Genomic DNA, 22,474 nt, shown 5'->3' on the forward strand with positions numbered 1-22,474 from the left:
GGCTAGCTGCATCTGTCCTGAAATCTATTTAATTAGTTTTTAACAGCGTCAGTCTTAAGAAACCAAGAGGCTGGGCATGGTGGCTCATGCCTGTAATCCTAGCATTTTGGGAGGTTGAAGCAGGCAGATCGCCTGAGCTCAGGAGTGTGAGACCAACCAGCCTGTGCAACATGGTGAAACCCTGTCTCTACTAAAATACAAAAAAAATAGCCAGATGTTGTAGGGCATCCCTGTAGTCCCAGCTACTTGGGAGGCTGAGGCTGGAGAATCTCTTCAACAGGGGACGGAGGTTGCAGTGAGCTGAGATCGCACCACTTCACTCCAGCCTGTGTGACTGAGCAAGATTCCATCTCAAAAAAAAGAAAAGGAAAGAAACCAGGGTGATGAGTAAAATCTAGTTTTATTTATTGAATTAATGAGTTAATGTATTGTTTAGAGACAGGATCACCCTCTGCTGCCTGTACTGGAATGCAGTGGCATGATTATGGTTCACTGCAGCATTGACCTGGTCTCAAGTGATCCTCCTACCTCCACCTCCTGAGTAGCTAAGAATATAGGTGCCTGCCATCACACCTAGCTAATTTTTTAAGAAAATTTTTTTGTACAGATGGAGTCTTGCTATGTTGCTCAGGCTGGTCTCGAACTCCTGGCCTCAAGCAGTCCTCCTGCCTTGGCCTCCCACAGTGTTGGGATTATAGGTGTACTGTGCCTGTTTTAAGAAGTGACTCTAGTTCCTGAAGATACGCTAATTGTGCAGCGATAGGCATGTGAGGGCTTAATGGGAGACTCAGTTAATAGATTAATAGTAATGTTTAATATTAAAAGACAGTGAGTATGTGAACCTAGTGTTTTGAGAACTCACGAGTGGGCTTCAACACTGTCTTCTGATTGTTTAGATGAAAACTTCTGGTGTTCAGCTTCAGTTTGTAGCATCTGAAGAAGAACAAGGGTTACTCTTTGAATTTCATTTCCGATGTAAAATATTTAGATTAAATGGTAACACTAAACTAAATTAAACCAGAGTCACAGTTCTCATTTCCTGAAATTTCATTTTTTTTTTTTTTCTTTTAGGGGGATTTCATTTTGAAGATTGAGCCTCCCCTAGGGTGGAGTTTTGGTAAGTTAACTGAATCACTAGATGTTCTTTGTAAGATTAGATGATGACTGGGCATGGTGGCTCACATCTGTAACCCCAGCACTTTTGGAGGCCGAGGCAGGCGGATCACAAGGTCAGGAGTTCGAGACCAGCCTGGCAAACATGGTGAAACCGTATCTCTACTAAAAATAAAAAAGTCAGCCAGACGTGGTGGTGCGCGCCTGTAAACCCAGCTACTTGGGAGGTTGAGGCAGGAGAATTGCTTGAATCTGGGAAGTGGAGGTTACAGTGAGCCAAGATGGTGCCACTGCACTCCAACCTGGGTGACAGAGCAAAACTCCCTCTCAAAAAAAATTATATGCCAAATATTAATTTACATTAGGAGGGTGCATACACTCTTAAAATATTAAGGGTCATTTTCAGTATGGAAGAGGCTTTGAATTCCTCCCCTCCCTGTCCCCATCTCTCTGGTTTAGTTTGGATTTAATCTACCTTAAGGCTTTCTGTCACCTTTGAAAAATAGATATATTTTCTTGTACCTTTCTGGAAACTCTGCCTTTGCAGTTTCACTCGTTACGTGGCAGCAGAACAGCATAAAAGCCAAGAGTGGGGACTTGGTTCCTGTCCCAGGATGGCTTCTTTTTTTAGCCTCCTCAGTTTTTTAATCTTTTATGTAATTAATTGCAACATTTAAACATTGTGAGATCTGTCATAAAAATCCAGATTTATGTTCCAAGAGATTATAATATCTGTCAGCCTTAAGCCTTACTAGTTAAATAACAACCTTGGGCAAGTTACTTCCCCTGTGTCAGCCTGGCTCCTCACTGTCGAGCCAGGGTAGTTATAGTCCATGCCCCACAAGGTACTTGGAGGTTGAATAAAGCAATAATGAGTGTTGAGAGTGGCTGGCACGTAATTAGCAAGCACTCAGTACTCAGAAACAGCTCTTCTGCATACTTCCCAACAAGAGCTCCAAACTTTCCTCATATAGCTGCCTTCAATCATAGCTGGAGAGTTGAGAATGGGGTTGAGATCAGAAGAGAGGGTCTGTTTGATGTAGCATACATTTTTGAAGAGGAGAGACTCTCGATGTTTCAGTAAAGCAGATGTGGGTGACCCCCAGTCCATACCTTGGTAAGAGGACTGGGGACCACCATTGTTGGTATCAGGCTTACCTGTGCATTAGACAAGGAAGAATTTAGCACCTGCCATCACCAAGGCTGAAATGAAGCTCAGGCAGCTGACAGCTAATTTGGCTCTGTGAGAGCAGCTCTTTATTATTTTCTAGTCAGGGGTGGGGGGCGGGGGGTGTCTGGCTGGTATGTTCCAGAAAGCTGGAGAGGAATGCAGCCCTGAGAGAAATGCTCATGGTCAAAGCAGAAATCTAGACTGGTGGCCTGCAGGAGTGTTGTGTTTGCCACCCCACCCCACCCCTACCTGATGCTGTTGATAAGCTTTTTAATTGAGTTATACTTTCACAAAAGTGTCCTGGATAAATTTTCATAAAGTGAACACACCCATGTGTCCACCACCCAAATGATGGGATAGCACTTCACCAGCACCCCAGAAGTCCCCATCCTGGGTGCTCATTAGCCATCCTGCCCCACCCCCCAGGTGACCACCACCCTGTGCGTCTAAAAATTAGAGATCCATTTGGTCTGTTTTGAACTTTATACAAATGCAATCATGCAGGGTGCTTTTTAATACCTGGTTTCAAAAAAAGCTCACAGAGATACTGTGGGCTTTCTCTGTATCATCTGCAGCTCTTGTTCATTCTCTTTGCTGTTCAGAATTCTGATGGATAAATACAAAATGATTTATATTTTATGAAATATGTTTCTTTTTCTTTTTTTTCTCGAAACTGAGGAAGTGCTGTGGCACAGTCTTGGCTCACTGCAGCTTCTGCCCAGCTTCAAGTAATTTTTGTGCCTCAGCCTCCTGAGTAGATGGGATTACAGGTGCACACCACTCTGCCCGGCTAATTTCTGTGGTTTTGGTAGAGATGGGGTTTCACTATGTTGACCAGGCTGGTATTGAACTCCAGACTTCAAGTAATCCGCCTGCCTCGGCACCCCAAAGTGTTGGGGTTACAGGCATGAGCACCATGCTTGGCCTATATTGGTATTTTATGTTTATATTTTATATTGGTGATCTCTTCTGTTGATGGCCGTTTGGGTTGCTTCCTGATTTTGGCCACTAAGAGTAGTGCTCCTGTGAACAGTCTAGTATGTATTTTTTGATACTCATGTGCCTGCCTTTGTGCTGAGTACATCACAGGCATAAAGTTGCTGAGCCATAGAGTTGATACATGCTCAGCTTACATATTTCCAAACATCCAAAGTGGACGCACCAGTTTGTGTTCTCCCAGCCGTGTACAATGGTTTCCATTGCTCCACATCCTGGTCAGCACTTGGTATGGTCAGTTTTTTTCACTTTAGGCTTTCTGGTGGGGGTGTCATGTCATCTCACTGTGGTCTTCATTTACATTCCTCTGATGGCCAGTGAAGTTGCACACTTTTTTGTATGTTTATTTGCCATGGGCTAGCTATTTTTGTAAGATTTCTGTTCAAGTCTTTTGCCCATTTTTTATTGGAATCTTTGTGTGTGTGTGCGTGTACCTGCACATGTGAACATGTGTGTAATTCTTCATCTTAGCTGAAAATCTCATCTCATGGTTTTCCTTTTTGTTCTCTACTCATTACTCCACATTCTTTCAAAAACTCAGCTTTAACCCCTATTATGGTGAACTCCTCAGTATTTAGAAAAAATGAAGTTAATTGCTGATACTGAAAAGAGATGGTATATAAAATCTAGATTTCCACTTTTTTGGAGAAGTTGGAAGCTCTGGCAAAGCATGGCAGTGGTTGGCAGACTAGAGTGGTGGTTGCCCCCTTTCAGTTTACCGTCATAATTCCCTGAGGGCGCCCCGCTCACTTTGAACCCACGAGGCTCCTGCGGCATTGGAGTTTGTGGTCCTGGTTTAACATGGCTGAGCTCATGTACTTGGTCAGGGAACAGATCCAGAGCCAGACTTTTAGGCTTGACTTGGGGCTCTGTCACTTGGAAGCTCTGTGATCTTGGGAGCTCCTTTAACCTTTCTGTGCTTCAATTTACCCCTCAATAAATTTCGGCTATTACTGCCTGCCTCTTAAGGTAATTGTGAGGGTTAAAGTCACTCACCTCAGTGCCTGGTCTGTGATGAGCATTCAGTAAATAAAATTACTTGGTGCTCACTGAATTTCCACTGGCACCCTGAGATATAACTTGGCTGAAAGGCTGTTGTAAAATTATTTTATACTCTAAACACAAGTTCTTTTTGGGGCAGGAAACTAGGTGGCTAGGGAGATGCGGGTAAGAGCGAGACTTTCCTCAGCATACCTTTTTGTTCCTTTGGATTTGGAAACACATGAGTATATTAAGTGTTCAGAAATAAAATGAAAACTGAACAGTGAAATATGTTCTACTTAGACAGGTTCACGATACCCCAAAACTAAGCTTGCCTCTGTGTCTTGTGCCCCTGTTTCCTCCCCTGCTTCATCCTCAGAGCCGACGACCGTGGAGCTCCATGTGGATGGAGTCAGTGACATCTGCACAAAGGGTGGGGACATCAACTTTGTCTTCACTGGGTTCTCTGTGAACGGCAAGGTTTGTCTTTGGAACTTGATTATTTTTCCTGTTCACTCTATAATGTATACTAAATCCTTTCTTTAAAAAATGTAGGATATTTTAACCTGGGGACTTTGATCCCACAGGGGACCCATGGATAAGTGGCAAGAGAGCCTGTGAGCCCTGCACTCCATCCTGTGTAGAATGCAGCAGGTGTGCTTAGGAGTGAGGTTGAGGTTGCTGGTCATTCCCTCTGCTCCCAGGACATAGGCTGTTAGTGTTTATTTCTTTTATTTTGTGACAGGGTCTTGCCCTGTTGCCCAGGCTAGAGTACAGTGGTGCAATCTTGACTCTCTGCAGCCTCTACCTCCTAGGTTTAAGTGATTCTCCTGCCTCAGTCTTCCAAGTAGCTGGGATTGCAGGTGCATGCCACCTCGCCCAGCTATTTTTTGTATTTTCAGTAGAGATGGGCTTTTGTTGTGTTGGTCAGGCTGGTCTCGAACTCCTGATCTCAGGTGATCTGCCCGCCTTGGCCTCCCAAAGTGCTGGGATTCTAGGTGTGGGCCATGCACCCGGCAGCTATTAGAGTTTATGCCAGGGATTGCCTTTTACAGGGATGTAGAGTTGGAAGGATGTACTCCCAAAGCCTCTTGGCGTCTTGCTCTCCCTGTGGGTGAACTGAAGTCAGCTTCTTCTTGAGATAGTGTGCACCTGCTTCTGCCACTCACCTGGGAGGATTCCCAGCATTTAAATTCTGAGATTTTTTTTTTTTTTTTTTGCACTGCCGTGGTGTTGTGAATTTAGAGTGCTAATGGGTGTATGTCCCAGCTCCCCTAGATTCAGATTCTCAGGGGAGAGTTGTTTTTCCTCCACCCGTCCTGTGCCTGAGGTTGAGATGTGCTTTTTTCCTTCCTGCCCTTTACGTTTGTGTTGAGGACAAGGCCCTTCCGTCCCAGCTGTATGTGTGGGTTTCTTGTTCTACACAGGATGGAGTGCAGGGTTCACAGGCTCTCTTGCCCTTTATCCATGGGTCCCCTGTGGGATCAAAGTCCCCAGTTTAAAATATCCTGCATTTTTTAAAGAAAGAAGAGATAAAGGAGATGGGGATCTGGGTATTTTTTTCTTTCTCAGTGATTTGCAAAATAATGGTGATCCCTTCCCCCCCTCCCCCGAGACAGAGTTTCGTGCTATAGCCCAGGCTGGAGTGCAGTGGTGCAGTCTGTTTCACTGCAACCCCCATCTCCCGGGTTCGAGCGATTCTCCTGCCTCAGCCTCCCCAGTAGCTGGGATTACAGGCATGTGCCACCACACCCGCTAATTTTTGTATTTTTATTTATATTTACTTATTTTTTTTGAGATGGAGTCTCCCTCTGTGGCCTGGAGTGCAGTGGTGTGATCTCAGCTTACTGCAACCTCTACTTCCTGTGTTCAAGTGATTCTCCTGTCTCAGCCTCCTGAGTAGCTGGGATTACAGGCATGCACCATGACACCTAGCTAATTTCTCTATTTTTAGTAGAGACAGTGTTTCCCCATGTTGGCCAAGCTGGTCCCAAACTCCTGACCTCAGGTGGTCTGCTCACCTTGGCCTCACAAAGTGCTGGGACTACAGGTGTGAACCACTACACCTGGCCAGGCCAATAATGGTGAATCTTTAGCTGACGATGTCTTAGATTTACTGAAGTAGAGTCTTATTTTACCTTACTGTTCCCTCTCCTCCCTCATCCCCAGGAAACATATCCATGATTTATATCATCTTTTCAATGGGATTGTTGACCCAAAGAAGGTTCCTGGCTCCACCTGGGGGTTGTAAGCAGTTGCCAGTGCTTTAAGAGGAGGGTCCTTTGCTAGGTGGGGCCTAACCTTCTTCTCCACGGCAGGTCCTCAGCAAAGGGCAGCCCCTGGGTCCTGCAGGAGTTCAGGTGTCTCTGAGAAACACTGGGACTGAAGCAAAGATCCAGTCGACAGTTACACAGCCCGGCGGAAAGTGAGTAGCATCCTGTCCCCCAGTCTTGCCTTAGAGCCAGGCTGTGATGGGGTCACAGAGCTGGGTTTGGGGGTTTGGATTCAGGGAATCCTGGGTTCAGATCCTGATTCAGCTTCTTAACCTTGGGTGAGTTCATGCCCCTCAGAGCATTGAGTTCCCCATGTGTGAAATGGAAGTCATTTGACCATTCTTGCCTAGCATTGATGGGATGATTAAATATGAGTTAATATCAGCCAGACACATTGGCTTGTGGCTATAATCCCAGGACTTTGAGAGGCCACGGTGGGAGGATCACTTTGAGTTCAGGAGTTTGAGACCAGCCTGGACAACATAGGGAGACTGAATCTCTACAAGTAATTTAAAAAATTATATGGGGCTGGGCCCGGTGGCTCAAGCCTGTAATCCCAGCACTTTGGGAGGCCGAGGTGTGTGGATCACGAAGTCAAGAGATCGAGACCATCCTGGTCAACATGGTGAAACCCCTTCTCTACTGAAAATACAAAAAATTAGCTGGGCAGGGTGGCGCGTGCCTGTAATCCCAGCTACTCAGGAGGCTGAGGCAGGAGAATTGCCTGAACCCAGGAGGCGGAGGTTGCGGTGAGCCAAGATCGCGCCATTGCACTCCAGCCTGGGTGACAAGAGCGAAACTCCGTCTCAAAAGAAAAAAAAAAAAAAATTATATGAAGCAGAGTCCCAAAGAGGAAAAAAATTACATGGGCGTAGTGGCATGCTCCTGTGGTCCAAGCTACTTAGGAGACTGAGGCAGGAGGATTGCTTGACCCTGAAAGGTTGAGGCTACAGTGAACCATGATCACGTACCACTACACTCCAGCCTCAGCAGCAGAGTAAGACCCGGTCTCAGACAAACAGAAAAAAAGAGTTAATACCTATAATGTAATATAGTTAATACCTATAACGTAACCCTTCTATGCCTCTGTTTCCGCTTTGGTAACTGAAGATAATTGTGGAACATACCTGCTAAGGTTACTGGAAAGATGAAATTAATATTACTTCAAAGTGCCTGGTGTGTTAGCTCCAATAGGTTAGCTCAGTTAGGATTAGAAAAAATCATTATCATTATTATCTCAAAAGTGTTTTGTAGTTGGAAGTGATGATTAACTGACCCTGCTGAGTCAGATGTAAAGCATTTATTTCATGGATGTATGTATTTGTAAATGTTAACAGACGTGCCAAGATTAATACCTGAATAGTTCGAACTGATAATTTTGAAAGCGATCAAATCGTTACTAACTCTGTCAATATCCAAACTGACTAAATTGCAAAGTAGAAGTTTATAATGAGTCTGTCAGTAAGTCAATTTTAAAGTTATTGTTGAAACTGCTTTTCATTTTTGAAATAACGTTTACTTCTCCTTGATTAGTGCCTCTCCAGTCCTGGTCTGTAGCAGGAATACGGAGCTATAATTTTTTTCTGGGCTTGTAGTTCGGCGTTGACCTGACTAGAAAAGATAGCCTTCTGAATCCATTTCATCTGCACTTAATGATAGTGACTTGTAGCATGAGCTGTTGTGAAAATGAAACAGAAACTCAGTCTCACCAAGACTTGGTAGTAACAGGATTTCCAAGCCCTATGCAGTTATTACTGGCGACATTTGATGTAATAAAATACTGCAGAAGAAGAAATAAAACGCTTTTTGTAGTTTGTTTCACTGGAATGAGCCTTCTAATTGTCAGTTGCCTTACAAATTTAAAGGGATAAACATGTTAGTGTACTGGCGGTGACATATGCAGCCTGAGCTCGGCTCACTCTAGTGTTAGTCTGTCTGTGGCTAGTAGAGTCATTTTCATCACTGCTGGTTTCTCATCTCACTTGCTTTGTGCAAAAACCCAGACTAGCTTATCTATTTCTGTAAAGGCTTTCTTATGGGATTCAAAGCTTGTCATGGTTTACCCTGCTGTGTGTCATTAGCATCATTTTGTGTCAGTGCCCCCCTCCCCCTCAGCCTGTGCATCCATTCTGTTCTTTTTACCCCACTTCTTCCTTCCCACATGTTTCCTTGGACACTTCTGTTCCCTTCTCCTTGTCAGTTCGTGCCTGTCCCCTCTGTCAAACCCAGTCAAATGTTGTGTGACTGGTCCCTGCTCTGCTACAAGGGCTAGTTTTATGCCAGAGATCCTTGAGTTTAAGGGAGACCTAAGCGCTCCTCCTTCCCATCAGCACATGGAACACCCCTTCTGGCACACAGTAAGTGCTCTTTGATGCAGATTTGTACAGTGAAGGACTGAATTTCATTCATGCTCATTTAACCAGCTAATGGCAAGTTGGTGATAATTCCATCATGGTTTTCTTGTGCTGCCAACGTTAATCATAAAATTAGAAATACTGGGCCGGGCGCAGTGGCTCACGCCTGTAATCCCAGCACTTTGGGAGGCCGAGGCGGGTGGATCACAAGGTCAAGAGATCAAGACCATCCTGGTCAACATGGTGAAACCCCGTCTCTACTAAAAATACAAAAAATTGGCTGGGCATGGTGGCGCGTGCCTGTAATCCCAGCTACTCAGGAGGCTGAGGCAGGAGAATTGCCTGAGCCCAGGAGGCGGAGACTGCGGTGAGCCGAGATCGCACCATTGCACTCCAGCCTGGGTAACAAGGGCGAAACTCCGTCTCAAAAAAAAAAAAAAAAAAAAAAAAAAACAATTAGAAATACTGAGGTTGTTTGGAGAAAGTTAAATGGTTATTTTGTATTTCTTAGGTTTGCGTTTTTTAAAGTTCTGCCTGGAGATTATGAAATCCTTGCAACTCATCCGACCTGGGCATTGAAAGAGGTGAGTGTGACGGCTACGTCTGTAGCCATGCCAGTAATATGCTGGCTCGGGGATGAAGGTAGGGGTTTTCAGTTAAGGTTTTGAAAAGAATTGATGGTTTTTCCAGGAGTAGATGAAGAAACATTGGTGCTGTTGATGAGTTTGGTGGTTATGTATAAGGTGTAACTCCTCACTGTAGCAGATGTCGCTTGTGTTGGTTTCAGTTTTAGGTGACAATGTTGTCTTCCTGCTGTGAAATAGATCAGTTTTATTAACCGTAGCTATTTTAAACTAAATCAACAACAGAAGGCCCTGATGAGATTTATTTGTTGTACTTTTTTCTGCCCGAAACAGAAATCTGTAAATATACTAAACATTCTAGTAACTGTGGTACGTGTGCCCAGGGAGAATGTATAAGAATGTTTATTGGCGGGATGAGGTGGCTCACGTCTGTAATCCCAGCACTTTGGGAGGGCGAGGCAGGTGGATCACCTGAGGTCGGGAGTTCGAGACTGGCCTCACCAACATCGAGAAATCCAGTCTCTACTAAAATTACAAAATTAGGCAGGTGTGGTGGTGCATGCCTGTAATCCCAGCTACTCAGGAGGCTGATGCAGGAGAATTGTTTGAACCTGGGAGGCAGAGGTTGTGGTAAGCCTAGATCGCACCACTGCACTCCATCCTGGGCAGCAAGAACCTTTATTGCAGCTTTGTAATAGCAAAATATTGTAAATAACCTAAATGTCTTTTAAGAGAACAAAGGATTGTGGTTTCGTCATACAATAGGCTGCTGTATGTCAGCAATAATGAATAAACCAGGGCTGCATATATCAATGTAACTACATTTTAAAACAGAGTTGAAAGAAATATAATTTAAATACTTGTGATAACATTATTGATGGATACAGTCTTTTTTTTTTTTTTTTTGCGATTGAGTCTCGTTCTCTCGCCCAGGCTGGAGTGCAGTGGTGCGATCCTGGCTCATTGCAACCTCGGCCTCCTGGGTCCAAGCTGTTCTCCTGCTTCACCCTCCTGAGCCAGCTGCATTACAGGTGTGCACAACTATATCCCGCTAATTATTGTATTTTTCGGATAGACGGGGTTTTGCCATGTTGGCCAGACTGGTCTTGAATTCCTGACCTCAAATGATCCACCACCCTCTGGCTCTCAAAGTAGTGGGATTACAGGGCGCCTGGCCCGGACAGATAGTTTTGTTTTTTTTTTTTTTGCAACAGGGTCTTGCTGTGTTGCCCAGGCTAGAATATAGCATTGGCATACTCATGGCTCACTGCAGCCTCCAGTTCCTGGCCTTAAGCGATCCTTCCACCTTGGCCTCCCGAGGAGCTGGGACACAGGCATGTGTCACTGCACCTGGCTAAGGATACAGTCTTTTTTGTTTTTTTACACAGTCTTGTCACCCAAGCTGGAGTGCAATGGCACGATCTTGGTTCATTGCAACCTTCACCTCAAAGGTTCAAGTGAGTCTCCTGCCTCGGCCTCCTGAGTAGCTGGGATTATAGGCACCTGCCACCATGCCTGGCTAATTTTTGTATTTTTAGTGGAGATGGGGAGGATACAGTCTTACATAGAAAAATTATGAAGACATGCATGGGAATAGCAACCACTGTTCAAAATGATTCTGACTTCTAGAGAAAGAGGGAGGAAGGGGATTTGAGGGTACGCCAGGATCTTTAATTGTATTTCTACTTTTTAAATTTCTTTAGCTGATTAGAAGGTATGTAAGTGTTCTTTAGTATATTTTCTTTTTGTTTGACTGAAATAGTTTATAGTCAAAGATCAAAAAAGGATGAAGATCAAAATAGTGTGAGGACCAAATTAAAATAAGTCTTAAGGAGCATCTTGACATATTAGCTTCTGTGTTGGTACTGAAGCTGTGTCTTATTTTTTGCTAAGGAATCATTGGAATCAGTATTTCAGCTTTTATTCTGTAGGTTTTATCTTTTTTTTTTAACTCTATAGGTTTTATGCATTTATAATTGATGATAGTTTCACACCTAGATGTCTCTTCATACTATTTATGACTTTTGGTTTTGAGGATTTTTCTTTTCTGGAGCAACATTTAAAAATACTTTATTCGAGGCTTGGCGTGGTGGCTCATGCCCGTGATCCCAGCACTTTGGGAGGCCGAGGTTGGTGGATCCCTTGAGGTCAGGAGTTTGAGACAAGCCTGGCCAACACGGTGAAACCCTGTCAATACTAAAAATACAAAAAATTATCTGGCATGGTGACATGTGCCTGTAATCCCATCTACTCGGGAGGCCGAGGCAGAAGAATCGCTTGAACCCAGCTTGAACCCAGGAGGTGGAGGTTGCAGTGAGCCAAGATTGTGCCACTGCACTCCAGATCTGGCAGCAGAGTGAGACTCCGTCTCAAAAAAAAAATTTTTTTTTTTTTTTTTTGAGACGGAGTCTCGCTCTTGTTACCCAGGCTGGAGTGCAATGGCGCGATCTCGGCTCACCACAACCTACGCCTCCTGGGTTCAGGCAATTCTCCTGCCTCAGCCTCCCGAGTAGCTGGGATTACAGGCACATGTCACCATGCCCAGCCAAATTTTTGTATTTTTAGTAGAGGCGGGGTTTCACCATGTTGACCGGGATGGTCTCGATCTCTCATGAGCCACTGTGCCCGGCCAAAAATTTTTTTTTATTCAAAATGAAAGGGCTTACACATTTATAAATAGAAGAGATTTTAAGGTTTACATTTTATGTTACTTAGAAGAATCTGAGGGTATTAATATGAAATTGGGATTTTAAAGTAAAGCATGTTGTTAGAAGTCAGGATTATGTTTATCTTCCTGGGGGGTTAGTGACCGTAAGCAAGTGTGAGGAGCATTTCTGGGGTGCTGGTGCTATTCTGTTGGGTGACCGGTGCCCAGTTTGTGACAAGCCCTGTGCTGTATGCTTAGAATACATGCAGTTTTCTCTTTGTAAATTGTACTTTAACAAAAATGTTTAAAACATACACATATTGTGAAAAGAACAACTGAACACAAATTAAACAGAGTTTAATTGAGCACAGAACAGTTTGTCAGGCAGCCTCCTGAGCCAGAATAGGTTTACAGCGACTGTGGCACTGTTGCTGATTGGAAAGGGTTTATGGACAGAAAAAAAGAAAGTGACGGACGGAAAGCGGAAGTGAGGTACAGAAGCAGTTGGACTGGTTACAGCTGCACGTTTTTCTTACTTGCACGCGGTTTGAACAGTTTGCCGCCTGTGAGTGGTTGAAGGATGGCTGTTGGAATTGGCTGAGACTTGGCACTATATATACAGAAACCTTTAGGCCAAACTTAAAACATACAAGGAGGCAGCTTTAGGCTAATCTTCAGTTAACACTATCATTCAACATAGAAAAAAAAAAAGAGCAAAATATGCTCTTTAAAAAAATTGGAACATATAGAGGACTATAAAGCAGTGGAAACAAAGTTAGAAATTTGGGAAGATGGAAAAGTATACAAGTAAAAATACCACCGTATCAGTATTTACATTTTGTCACATTTCCTTTCGCTTCATTTTGGGCATTAAAAAATAATGATTGGCCTGGTATGGTGGCTCACCCCAGCACTCTGGGAGCCTGAGGGGGAGTCACCCGAGGTTGGGAGTTTGAGATGAACCTGGCCCACATGGTGAAACCCTATCTCTACTAAAAGTACAAAAATTAACTGGATGTGGTGGCGGGTGTTTGTAATCCGCTACTTGGGAGGCTGAGGCAGGAGAATCGCTGGAACCCAGAAGGCAGAGGTTGCAGTGAGCCAAGGTTATGCCACTGCATTCAGGCCTGGGTGACAGAGCTAGACTCTGTCTCAAAAAAAAAAAAAAAAAAAATAGTGATTATACCGAATAAGCAATTTTATAGATTATGTTTCCCAGTTAATACTTTAGCTTCATCATGTCCTCATGTTGTTAGACACTTGGCAAGTGTTTTTTTTTTTTCAAGTTAAAATCTTTTTCTGTTACAGGCAAGCACCACAGTGCGTGTAACCAACTCAAATGCCAATGCGGCCAGTCCCCTCATAGTTGCTGGCTATAATGTGTCTGGCTCTGTCCGAAGTGATGGGGAGCCCATGAAAGGGGTGAAGTTTCTTCTCTTTTCTTCTTTAGTAACTAAAGAGGTAAGCAAAGAAAAGAACAAAAGAAATGGTATGAAGGGTAGGTGGAGGATTACGGACTGGAACATACTGGTTAAAAAATGCACATCTGGGTTGATTTATCATTTTAATACTTAAGAATATCGTGTGTCTCAGGCCGGGGTGTTGGCTCACTCCTGTAATCCCAGCACTTTGGGACGCTGAGGTAGGCGGATCACTTGAGGTCAGGAATTTGAGACCAGCCTGGTCAACATGGTGAAACCCCGTCTCTACTAAAGATACAAAAAAAAAAAAAAAAATTAGCTGGGTGTGTTGGCACATGCCTATAGTCACAGCTGCGAGGGAGGCTGAGGCAATAGAATCGCTTGAACTCGGAAGGTGGAGGTTGCAGTGAGCTGATACCATGCCACTGTATTCCAGCCTGGGTGACAGAGTCAGATTCTGTTTCAAAAAAAAAAAAAAAAAAAGATTTCAGGAATACCATGTGTCTCTGTTGGCGCATAAAATATTGCACATCTACACTGGGAGGCAGTGGTATGTGATGGAAAGTACACAGGCTTTGAAATCAGACGTGGGTTCAAACAAATTCCAGGTCTAAACAAATGCCTCTTCTTAGCTGTGCGACCCCTGGCTGGTCATCATTACCCTCCTGAGCCTCCGTTTTCTTATTTGGAGAATGGTGACCCATCATAAGGAAGGACAGTCATGTCTTTTTTTCCCCAACAAGACTGTGCCAGTTTTTAACTTTACAACTTGAATGCGAAGATTTTTGTTCTTTTTACCTGTATTACTGTGTCTTAGATTTCAGAAATACACATATTGACATGAAACTTAGAAAAACTTTCCTATGATGTGGCTAATTGATGGTAATTAGAACATGTAAATGAAAAAGGAAGTCTCATCTTTTGTTTTCCTGGCATAGGATGTCCTGGGCTGCAGTGTCTCACCAGTGCCTGGGTTCCAGCTCCAAGATGAGAGTCTGGTATATTTGTGCTACACTGTCTCCAGAGAAGACGGCTCCTTCTCCTTCTATTCCTTGCCAAGTGGGGGCTACACTGTGGTGAGTGAAGCAGATTCCCGTTCTGTTGATGTCTGGGACTCTCATGGCAAAGTAAGAGCCAATGCTGTTTGGGTGTTAAAGGAGCAGATGGTTGGCCTGCAGTTCTCTGAACACGCTGTTAAGCAGTAACTTAAGATGAGACGTTCACTCCTTAGTAATAGCTACAAAAAGGGCCAGGCTTCCTCTTCTCAAATCTGCAACAGTTATGATGAATGTTGCTCTTAGCCTGTCTTGAACCCTTGTCATCTGTGGGCTGCTGGATTGATTATTAATATTGATGATTGATCATGTTAGTGGTTCTTAGTAATTAGCAGACTCTTTCTTCCAGATTCCATTCTATCGCGGGGAGAGAATTACCTTTGATGTGGCGCCTTCCAGACTCGACTTTACAGTGGAGCATGACAGCCTGAAAATCGAGGTAAGGCTTTCCTATCTTCTGGAGGGACAGGTGTTTGAGTTCCCATCCCTAGGCACAGGTGTTGCAGACATGCTTTAAAAAAAAATCAATTGTTTTATCTGGAAGGGCTGTGGGAAAAAGTGCAATCTGGTATTATATTCTTAGGCATGATGTCCTTATGGTAGAGATCTGGATTCCTAGTTAAATCTACTCATTCAGTGAAATATATTTATTGAGTTCCAGTGATATACATTTCAGTCATCATTCCAGATTCTAGGACTGGGGATATAGCAGTGACCAAAGAGGCAAAAATTCTTGTCCGTGTGAATCTCATTTTTTTTTTTTTTGAGACAGGGTCTCACTGTGTGGCTCAGGCTGGGGTGGAGTGGTACGATCTTAGCTCATTGCAACATCTGCCTGCTGGGCTCAAGTGATCCTCTTACCTTAGCCTCTTGAGTAGCTGGGACCACAGGCGTGTGCCACCATGCCCAGCTAATTTTTGTATTTTTTGTAGAGATGTTGCCCATGCTGTTCTGTAATTCCTGGATTCAAGTGATTTGACTGCCTCGGCTTCCCAAAGTGTTGGGATTACAGGCGTGAGCCACTGCGCCTGGCTAGACCTCATGTTCTAATGACGGGAAGGGTCAATACATGTATAGATGAATAAGTTAGAAAGTACAGTAGAAGGTGATAAGTGTTCTTTAGAAAAATAAAGGAAGAAAGGAGAGCATACAGTTTCAGGGTGGCGACAGGGTTTGCCGTTGTACATAGGGTGTTTTTGGGAAGTCCTCCAGTCCTCCCTGTGAAGGTGACATTTGAGTAACAACCTGAAGGGAAAGAGCAAGTGAACTATACTTCACTCCTGCAGGAAGAGTGTGTGAGATTGAAGGAATGTCATGTGCAAAGATCCTGAGGCAGGAGTGTGCTGAAGGGTTTGGGGCACCCCCAGGAGGCCAGGTGGCTGGAGTGGAGGGAATGAGCAAGGAACGAGGAGGTGATGGGGCAGATTGTGCAGGGCCTGGTGGGCCACTCTGCCTATAACTCTGGGTGAGAATTGGTGCCACTGGAAGGTTCCTAGCAGAGGAGCAGTGTGATCCTTCCGGCTTCTGTATTGAGGAGAGTTTGCAGGGTGTCAGGGTGGAAGTGGGGGACTGTTTGGGATGCCATGGCTGTCAACCGGATGAGAACTGGCAGAGCTCAGACCGTGGTGCTGGGAATGAGCAGTGTGATAGGTGGCTTGATAAACTCCCTCGACGCTCACATAGGTGGTAAATGTATCTTTCATCTCACTTGTGTCTCCTTTAGTTACAGGAGTGGAAAATGGTTACTGTAGAAAATTGCCTAGCTAGAGCAAATCCCAGAAGAAAATAACAGCCTCTCCTAAGTGGACCACCCAATGTTAGAGTCATTGAAAAAATTATATTTTAATCGTTTTCTTTTAATAATGCATTTGAAAGTACTGTGTTAAAATAGCTTAAACTGGCAGGAGTGGGCTTTTGGGTCATATGCACAGTGGGGTGCAGACTCTGCTTTTTAAGATTCAGTAGAGTGTTTGACTGTTCTGCGGTACACTGGAGGGGGAAGAGAAGGGTGAGAAGATGAAGCCTTTGCTTTGCTTTACACAGCACACAGAGAAGGATGGGGCCAGGTGAGCAGACAGAGATATTCCCAGATCACAGCCAGATAGAAATTTTGAAAATGATGAATGGTGTTTCAGGAAATGGGGCCCTGTAAGTTCCCTGAGGTCAGGAACCGTGAGTGTCTTATTCTTTACTGTTTTCCTGCCATGTGATCTAGTATAGGTGCCCAGTAAAAATATTTGTTGAGTACATATGTGAATTAATAAGTAGGTAATGGATGGAACGAAACATATCTTTTTGGAAAGATCAAGAAGGGCAACCTGTCATGTGAGACCATCACTAAGAAACCATTTGCTGAAAAAAAGAAAAAAAAGGAAGGCTCCCCGCCTAAAAAGGAAGTGATTTAATTAGTAAAAGCTTCATCTCAAATGCTGTTGCACATGTGCATGCACACATTGATTCAGGAGTCAGTTACTGAGCGCCTGCCGTGTACCAGATGACTAAGACAGAAAAGATCCCTGTCTTCCTAAGGTGCCATGCTAGTGGGAGGGAGACAACTAAGAAATCAAACAGACATTTGAGATACTGGTAAGTTTGATGAAGGTACTAAAGAGGTTAGCTGTGGTGACCTTGGGGATGCATGGATCAGGGCTGGAACTCATTGACTTAAGAGAAAGCACAGGTGTGCTGCTCACAGGCAAGTGGGGCACAGACACAGACACATGGAGCCTGGGAGCATGTGAGAGTCAGTGATGGGGGTGGAGGAGGGTGGTCTAGGTGGATTTCTTGCTTTCTTTTTTCTTTTCTTTTTTTTGAGACAGTCTCACTGTGTCGCACAAGCTGGTACAATCTTGGCTTACTGCAATCTCTGCCTGACAAGTTCAAGTGATACTCCTGCCTCAGCCTCCCCAGTAACTGGGATTACTGGTGCCTTACACCACGCCTGGCTAGTTTTTTGTTTTTAGTAGAGACACATTTCATCATGTTGGCCAGGCTGGTCTTGAACTCCTGACCTCAAGTGATCCACCTGCCTCGGCCTCCCAAAGTTCTGAGATTACAGGCATGAGCCATTGTGCCCGGCCTAAGTGGATTTTATAAGGACCTAAAGGAAAGATAGGAGGGGGGCGTGTGAGACTTTGCAGAGGTGGAAACCACAGGACTGATAGATGTTGGAGAAGCAGGGAGCGGGCATCCAAAGTGATGCTGGGGTATGCGAGGAAGACTGGAGGAAGACGTGGTTCACCAAAATGGGGGCATCTGGAGGGGAGGAGACGGCACAGGGGCGAGGGTGTGGGGCATTTAGAATCTTGAGTCAGTGACCTTTTAACTTGGGAAGCAAGCCTCTAGACCTTTTCTGTTCTGCCGTTTGACACAGCAGTGTGTTGGGAACACAACAGAGAAGACAGATGTGGGTAAAATGAGAGGTACCCCAGCTGGCACACAGCACCGGGGGTCTGGGGGTCGGGAGGTGGGCAGCAAGGGCAGACATGGTAGGTGATGGCTGGTGCAGCAGAAGGAGGCTTTGTGGCTCTGGCACAGGAGCACCTTCGAGCTCCTTCTTCTTTGTTCTTTGTTTTCTAGCCCGTGTTCCACGTCATGGGGTTCTCCGTCACCGGGAGGGTCTTGAACGGACCAGAAGGAGATGGTGTTTCAGAGGCAGTAGTCACCCTGAATAACCAAATCAAAGGTGGGCTGGCACACCAGCCTTGGGCTGAGGACCAGTGCTCTTTTGGATCACAGAGGGAAATGGAAAGGAACTGATGACTGTATGGAAACATGGCAGCTTTTGGTCTCAAGTACTCTGGTGTACATATAAGTACAGTTGTTCTTGGCTTATCTTTTCTTCGTGTGTTTTTGTTTTATAGTCAAAACAAAAGCTGATGGCTCATTCCGCCTGGAGAACATAACCACAGGGACATACACCATCCATGCTCAGAAAGAGCACCTCTACTTTGAAACAGTCACCATCAAAATTGCACCGAACACACCTCAGCTGGCTGACATTATTGCAACAGGGTAAGCTTATCATGTGGATTTGGAAGCACCAGTGTTTATGCTGGCGGCTGGTGGAGAAGAAAATGACCTGTGATCTGATTGTGTGTCTTTGCTGAGCTTAAGGACTTAGGAAAGAGTAGTTCTTTCTTTCTGCCTTTTTTTTTTTTTGAGATGGAGTCTTACCCTGTCACCCAGGCTGTAGTTCAGTGGTGCCATCTCAGCTCACTGCAACCTCTGCCTCTCAGGTCCAAGCGATTCTCCTGCCTCAGCTTCCCAAGTAGCTGACAGTACAGGCATGCCCCACTACGCCCAGGTAATTTTTAGATTTTTTAGTAGAGACAGGGTTTCACTATATGTTGGCCAGGCTAGTCTCAATTCCTAATTTCAGGTGATCGGCCCACCTCGGCCTCCCAAAGTTCTGGGATTTCAAGTGTGAGCTACTGTGCCCGGCCAAGTAAGATTAGTTCTAAATCTTATAAACTGAAGGTACGGACACGTCGAATGCTTAATGAAAAGTCCCTTGCTTCAAGTTAAAATGGGCTTGTTAAACTAAAAAAAGGTCTTTCATGTCTGATCTTTCATGGGACCCCTCTTTGCTTAATTTTGAGAACTTTGGAAGATGGTATTGTTGGTTGAGAAAGCTTATTGGAAGATGCTTCAGGTCGTTGGTGTAGTTCTTCCTGCTTATAGTTACTCATTATACTGTAAGCACCGGCGGGGACATCTTTTGGCTGAATTCCTGTGGTTTTCCATCATCTGAAGCAAAATTGTGTAGAGCCAAGAAACTTGGGCTTTGGAGTCGGATCCCAGATCCACCTGCGTGTAACTTGCTGAACAGCTTTAGACATCACAGTTGCTCACAGAACAGTAGCTTAGAAGGAGAGCTCAGGGTCTGCTTGGGAGAAGCGCAGCATGAGCCAAGTCAGGCAGCCTCACAGCAGCACCAGGTGGCTGTGGTGTGAAGCTGGGTGCTGCTGGAGCAGAATGTGCTGGCAGGTGAAGGAGGTGATGAGGACAGCCCCACCGGGGCCTAGGGGCTTGCTCCTCCTGGGGCCAAGGAGCCATGAGTGGTTTTGAGCATCAAGATAGGGCATTCTGAAAACAATGGCAGGGAGGAGAGTGGGTTTGAAGGGGACAGGACTTGGGCACAGGAGGTCTGAAAGCAGAGACGACAAAGGCTTCTCTTATAGGGAAGTCAGGGACAAACTGGTGGAGATATTTGGGGTGCCCAGCTTGAGAGGTGTGATGGCTGGGGACAGAAAGAGGAGCCCATTAGGTGACGACGATTCAGTTTTGGGCACATCAGTCTGTAGGACCACTAGGTGGAGCTCTTCAATAGGTGCTTACATGGATTGTAAATCCTGACGATTCGGCTGCAGGTGGCAGGCAGGATCTCAAATATGTATGTACAAGTAGCATTAGAAAAACAGTAGGCTAAAAACAGAGTACCAGGTGGCGCAAGGGGGAGATCATAGAAGCTAAGAAAGTAAATTTGGGGTACGAGGTAGTGCCTGACAAGGAGGTCCAGGGAGCGGAGCCCAGTCTGCTGGCTTGATCACTGAGGAGACCGCAGTGACCCTTTTCTGTAAACAGATGGAGGTCAAGGAGTCCAGTGGGGAATGGAAGACAAGGAAGCAAATCACCCTCAGAAAGTAATTCTTGGTTATAAGTCCTACCCCGCTTCCAGAAACACTTTGCGCAACTACTGTAGGTGAGACACTGAGAAATGCTTGGTATCTAATAATTAATCATGCTAACATTCCAGAGATAGGGCTTTCACCCTACCAGGCAGACAGACTTAAGACAAATACATGTGTGGCCAGGCGTGGTGGCTCATGCCTGTAATCTATCCCAACACTTTGGGAGGCAGAGGTGGAGTTTAAGCCTGGAGTTTGAGACCAGCCTGGGCAACTTGGCAAAACACTACCTCTACCAAAAATACAAAAATTACCTAGTCTCATAACCTGGTCTAAAAAATAAAATAAGATTAATAATATTTTAAGGCCAGGCGCAGTGGCTCAAGCCTGTAATCCCATCACTTTGGGAGGCCAAGGTGGGCAGATTGCCTGAGGTCAGGAGTTCGAGACCAGTCTGGCCAACATGGTAACACTCCATCTCTATTAAAATACAAAAAAATTAACTGGTTGTGGTGGTGTGTGCCTGTAATCCCAGCTACTTGGGAGGCTGAGGCAGGGGAATTGCTTGAACCAGGGAGGTGGAGGTTTCAGTGAGCCAAGATGATGCCACTGCACTCCAACCTGGATGACAGAGCGAGACTCCATCCCAAAAAAACAAAGATTAAAAAAATAGACAAATACATTTGTGATGCTAAATTATGGCAAGTAGTGTGCAGGGAAGAGACGAGGGAATTGCAAGAAGACATGATTTAGACTGGGTGCTCTGCAAGGCTCTCTGGGTTGCAGAGTCCTTAGTGAAGACTAAAAGTTAGCTAAATAGAGACCTTCCTTAGCAGAGGAGCAGTGTGCTCAGAGGCCTGGACAGGATAGGAAGGACCTGAAAGGCAGTCTGTGCAGCTGGAGGAGGTGGGGGAGGTCAGGGAGCTCTGGGGCCTTATAGCCCTGCTTTGGGATTGGGCTTTGCTCCCTAATTCAGTGGAAACCTGTTAAGAGTTTTCAGTTGGCAAGGGAGTGATAGGGATCATGGCACTTTGAAAGTTTGTTTTTCTTCCTGGCTGCTGTGTGGAGAATGGATTGGAGGGAAGCCATGGTGTGAACAGAAGGACCAGATAGGAGGCGGTGGCAGTTGTCCGGAGGAGATACGGTGGTGGCTGGGCCCAGGGGGGTGGCAGGGAGGGAGCCAGGAATAGATGGATTTGGTAGGTCATATAGAGAAAACAGCACAGTCCTGTGCTGTTGAGGTTTCAGGTTTCTTATTTGAGCCACTGGGTGGGTGGAGGAGGTGCTGTTCACAGAGATGGAGGAAATATATTTATTTTCTCCTTTAAAGTAGAGTATTTGGGTCAAAGAAAGAAAAACAGCATTGAGCAGTTTTGGAAAATCTATCTTTTTTTTTTGGTCAACATAGTACATTTGCCTTTTTGGCACACTGATATTTCTTAATATTTCTCTTCCTTTTTATTTTTTTTTTGAGGCAGAGTCTCACTCTGTCACCCAGGCTAGAGTACGGTGGCATCATCTCGGCTCACTGCAGCCTCTGCCTCTCGGGTTTAAGTGATTCTCCTGCCTCAGCCTCCTGAGTAGCTAGGATTACAGGCACAAGCTACCACAACTGAAAAATTTTTATATTTTTTAGTAGAGAAGGGGTTTTGCCATGTTGGCCAGGTTGGCCTTGAACTCCTGACCTCAAGTCACCCAACCGCCTCTGCCTCCCCAAGTGCTAGGATTACAGGCTAAGCCACCATGCCTAGTCTTCCTTTACCAAAAAAAAAAAAAAAAAAAAAAAAAATTACTTAATTTATTTTAAAAACAAACTCTTTGATTTCTGTCCAAATGACTGTGAAAATAGTTATCTCAATATTCACCAAGATTACCAGTTTCTGAACATATATATATTAAACCCTGCTGAAAGAATTTATTGCTACAAATCAATTGTTAAGGGCTTCAGTATAATGGAGCCATCTTCTACCACCCTTTTGCTTTATTTTTCCAAACTAAGCCAGTATAGGTTTGAGGTTTAGTGAAAATAGGCACTTCTTTTTAATAGCAATATGAGCCAAAACAGATCTTATGGTTCAAATATTTACAACTTAAGGAGGCAAAGAGATTTGGTAGGAAATAGACAAGGTGGTGTGTCCCCTGACAGGTACACAAATCCAGAGACTATGAAAGGTCCTTAGGAATGGTTCTCTCAGTGTTCGTATCCCATCCTTTTATTCTGAAAGTTCACAGTAGGGGAATGTGAGAAC

The 22,474-nt window shown here is 44.7% G+C and overlaps 1 protein-coding gene across 6 annotated transcripts in view; it reads left to right on the plus strand.

The window, feature by feature from the left end:
- LOC100408200 (BOS complex subunit NOMO1) overlaps nt 1-22,474 on the plus strand; it is a 67,325-nt gene that overhangs the window by 6,101 nt on the left and 38,750 nt on the right. For all 6 annotated transcript variants that reach the window (XR_013524683.1, XR_013524681.1, XM_078344778.1 and 3 more), the window contains 9 exons: nt 1,072-1,117; nt 4,641-4,741; nt 6,580-6,686; nt 9,400-9,472; nt 13,428-13,580; nt 14,479-14,616; nt 14,945-15,034; nt 18,175-18,280; nt 18,459-18,609. Coding sequence is in view for 4 of the 6 variants with exons in the window: in XM_078344778.1 (XP_078200904.1) it covers nt 1,072-1,117; nt 4,641-4,741; nt 6,580-6,686; nt 9,400-9,472; nt 13,428-13,580; nt 14,479-14,616; nt 14,945-15,034; nt 18,175-18,280; nt 18,459-18,609 (965 nt within the window). In the remaining 2 variants the exon portion in view is untranslated. The remainder of the gene's footprint in view (nt 1-1,071; nt 1,118-4,640; nt 4,742-6,579; nt 6,687-9,399; nt 9,473-13,427; nt 13,581-14,478; nt 14,617-14,944; nt 15,035-18,174; nt 18,281-18,458; nt 18,610-22,474) is intronic.

Source organism: Callithrix jacchus, chromosome 12 (assembly GCF_049354715.1).
Source record: "Callithrix jacchus isolate 240 chromosome 12, calJac240_pri, whole genome shotgun sequence".
In the NCBI taxonomy this organism is placed as follows: Eukaryota; Metazoa; Chordata; class Mammalia; order Primates; family Cebidae; genus Callithrix; species Callithrix jacchus.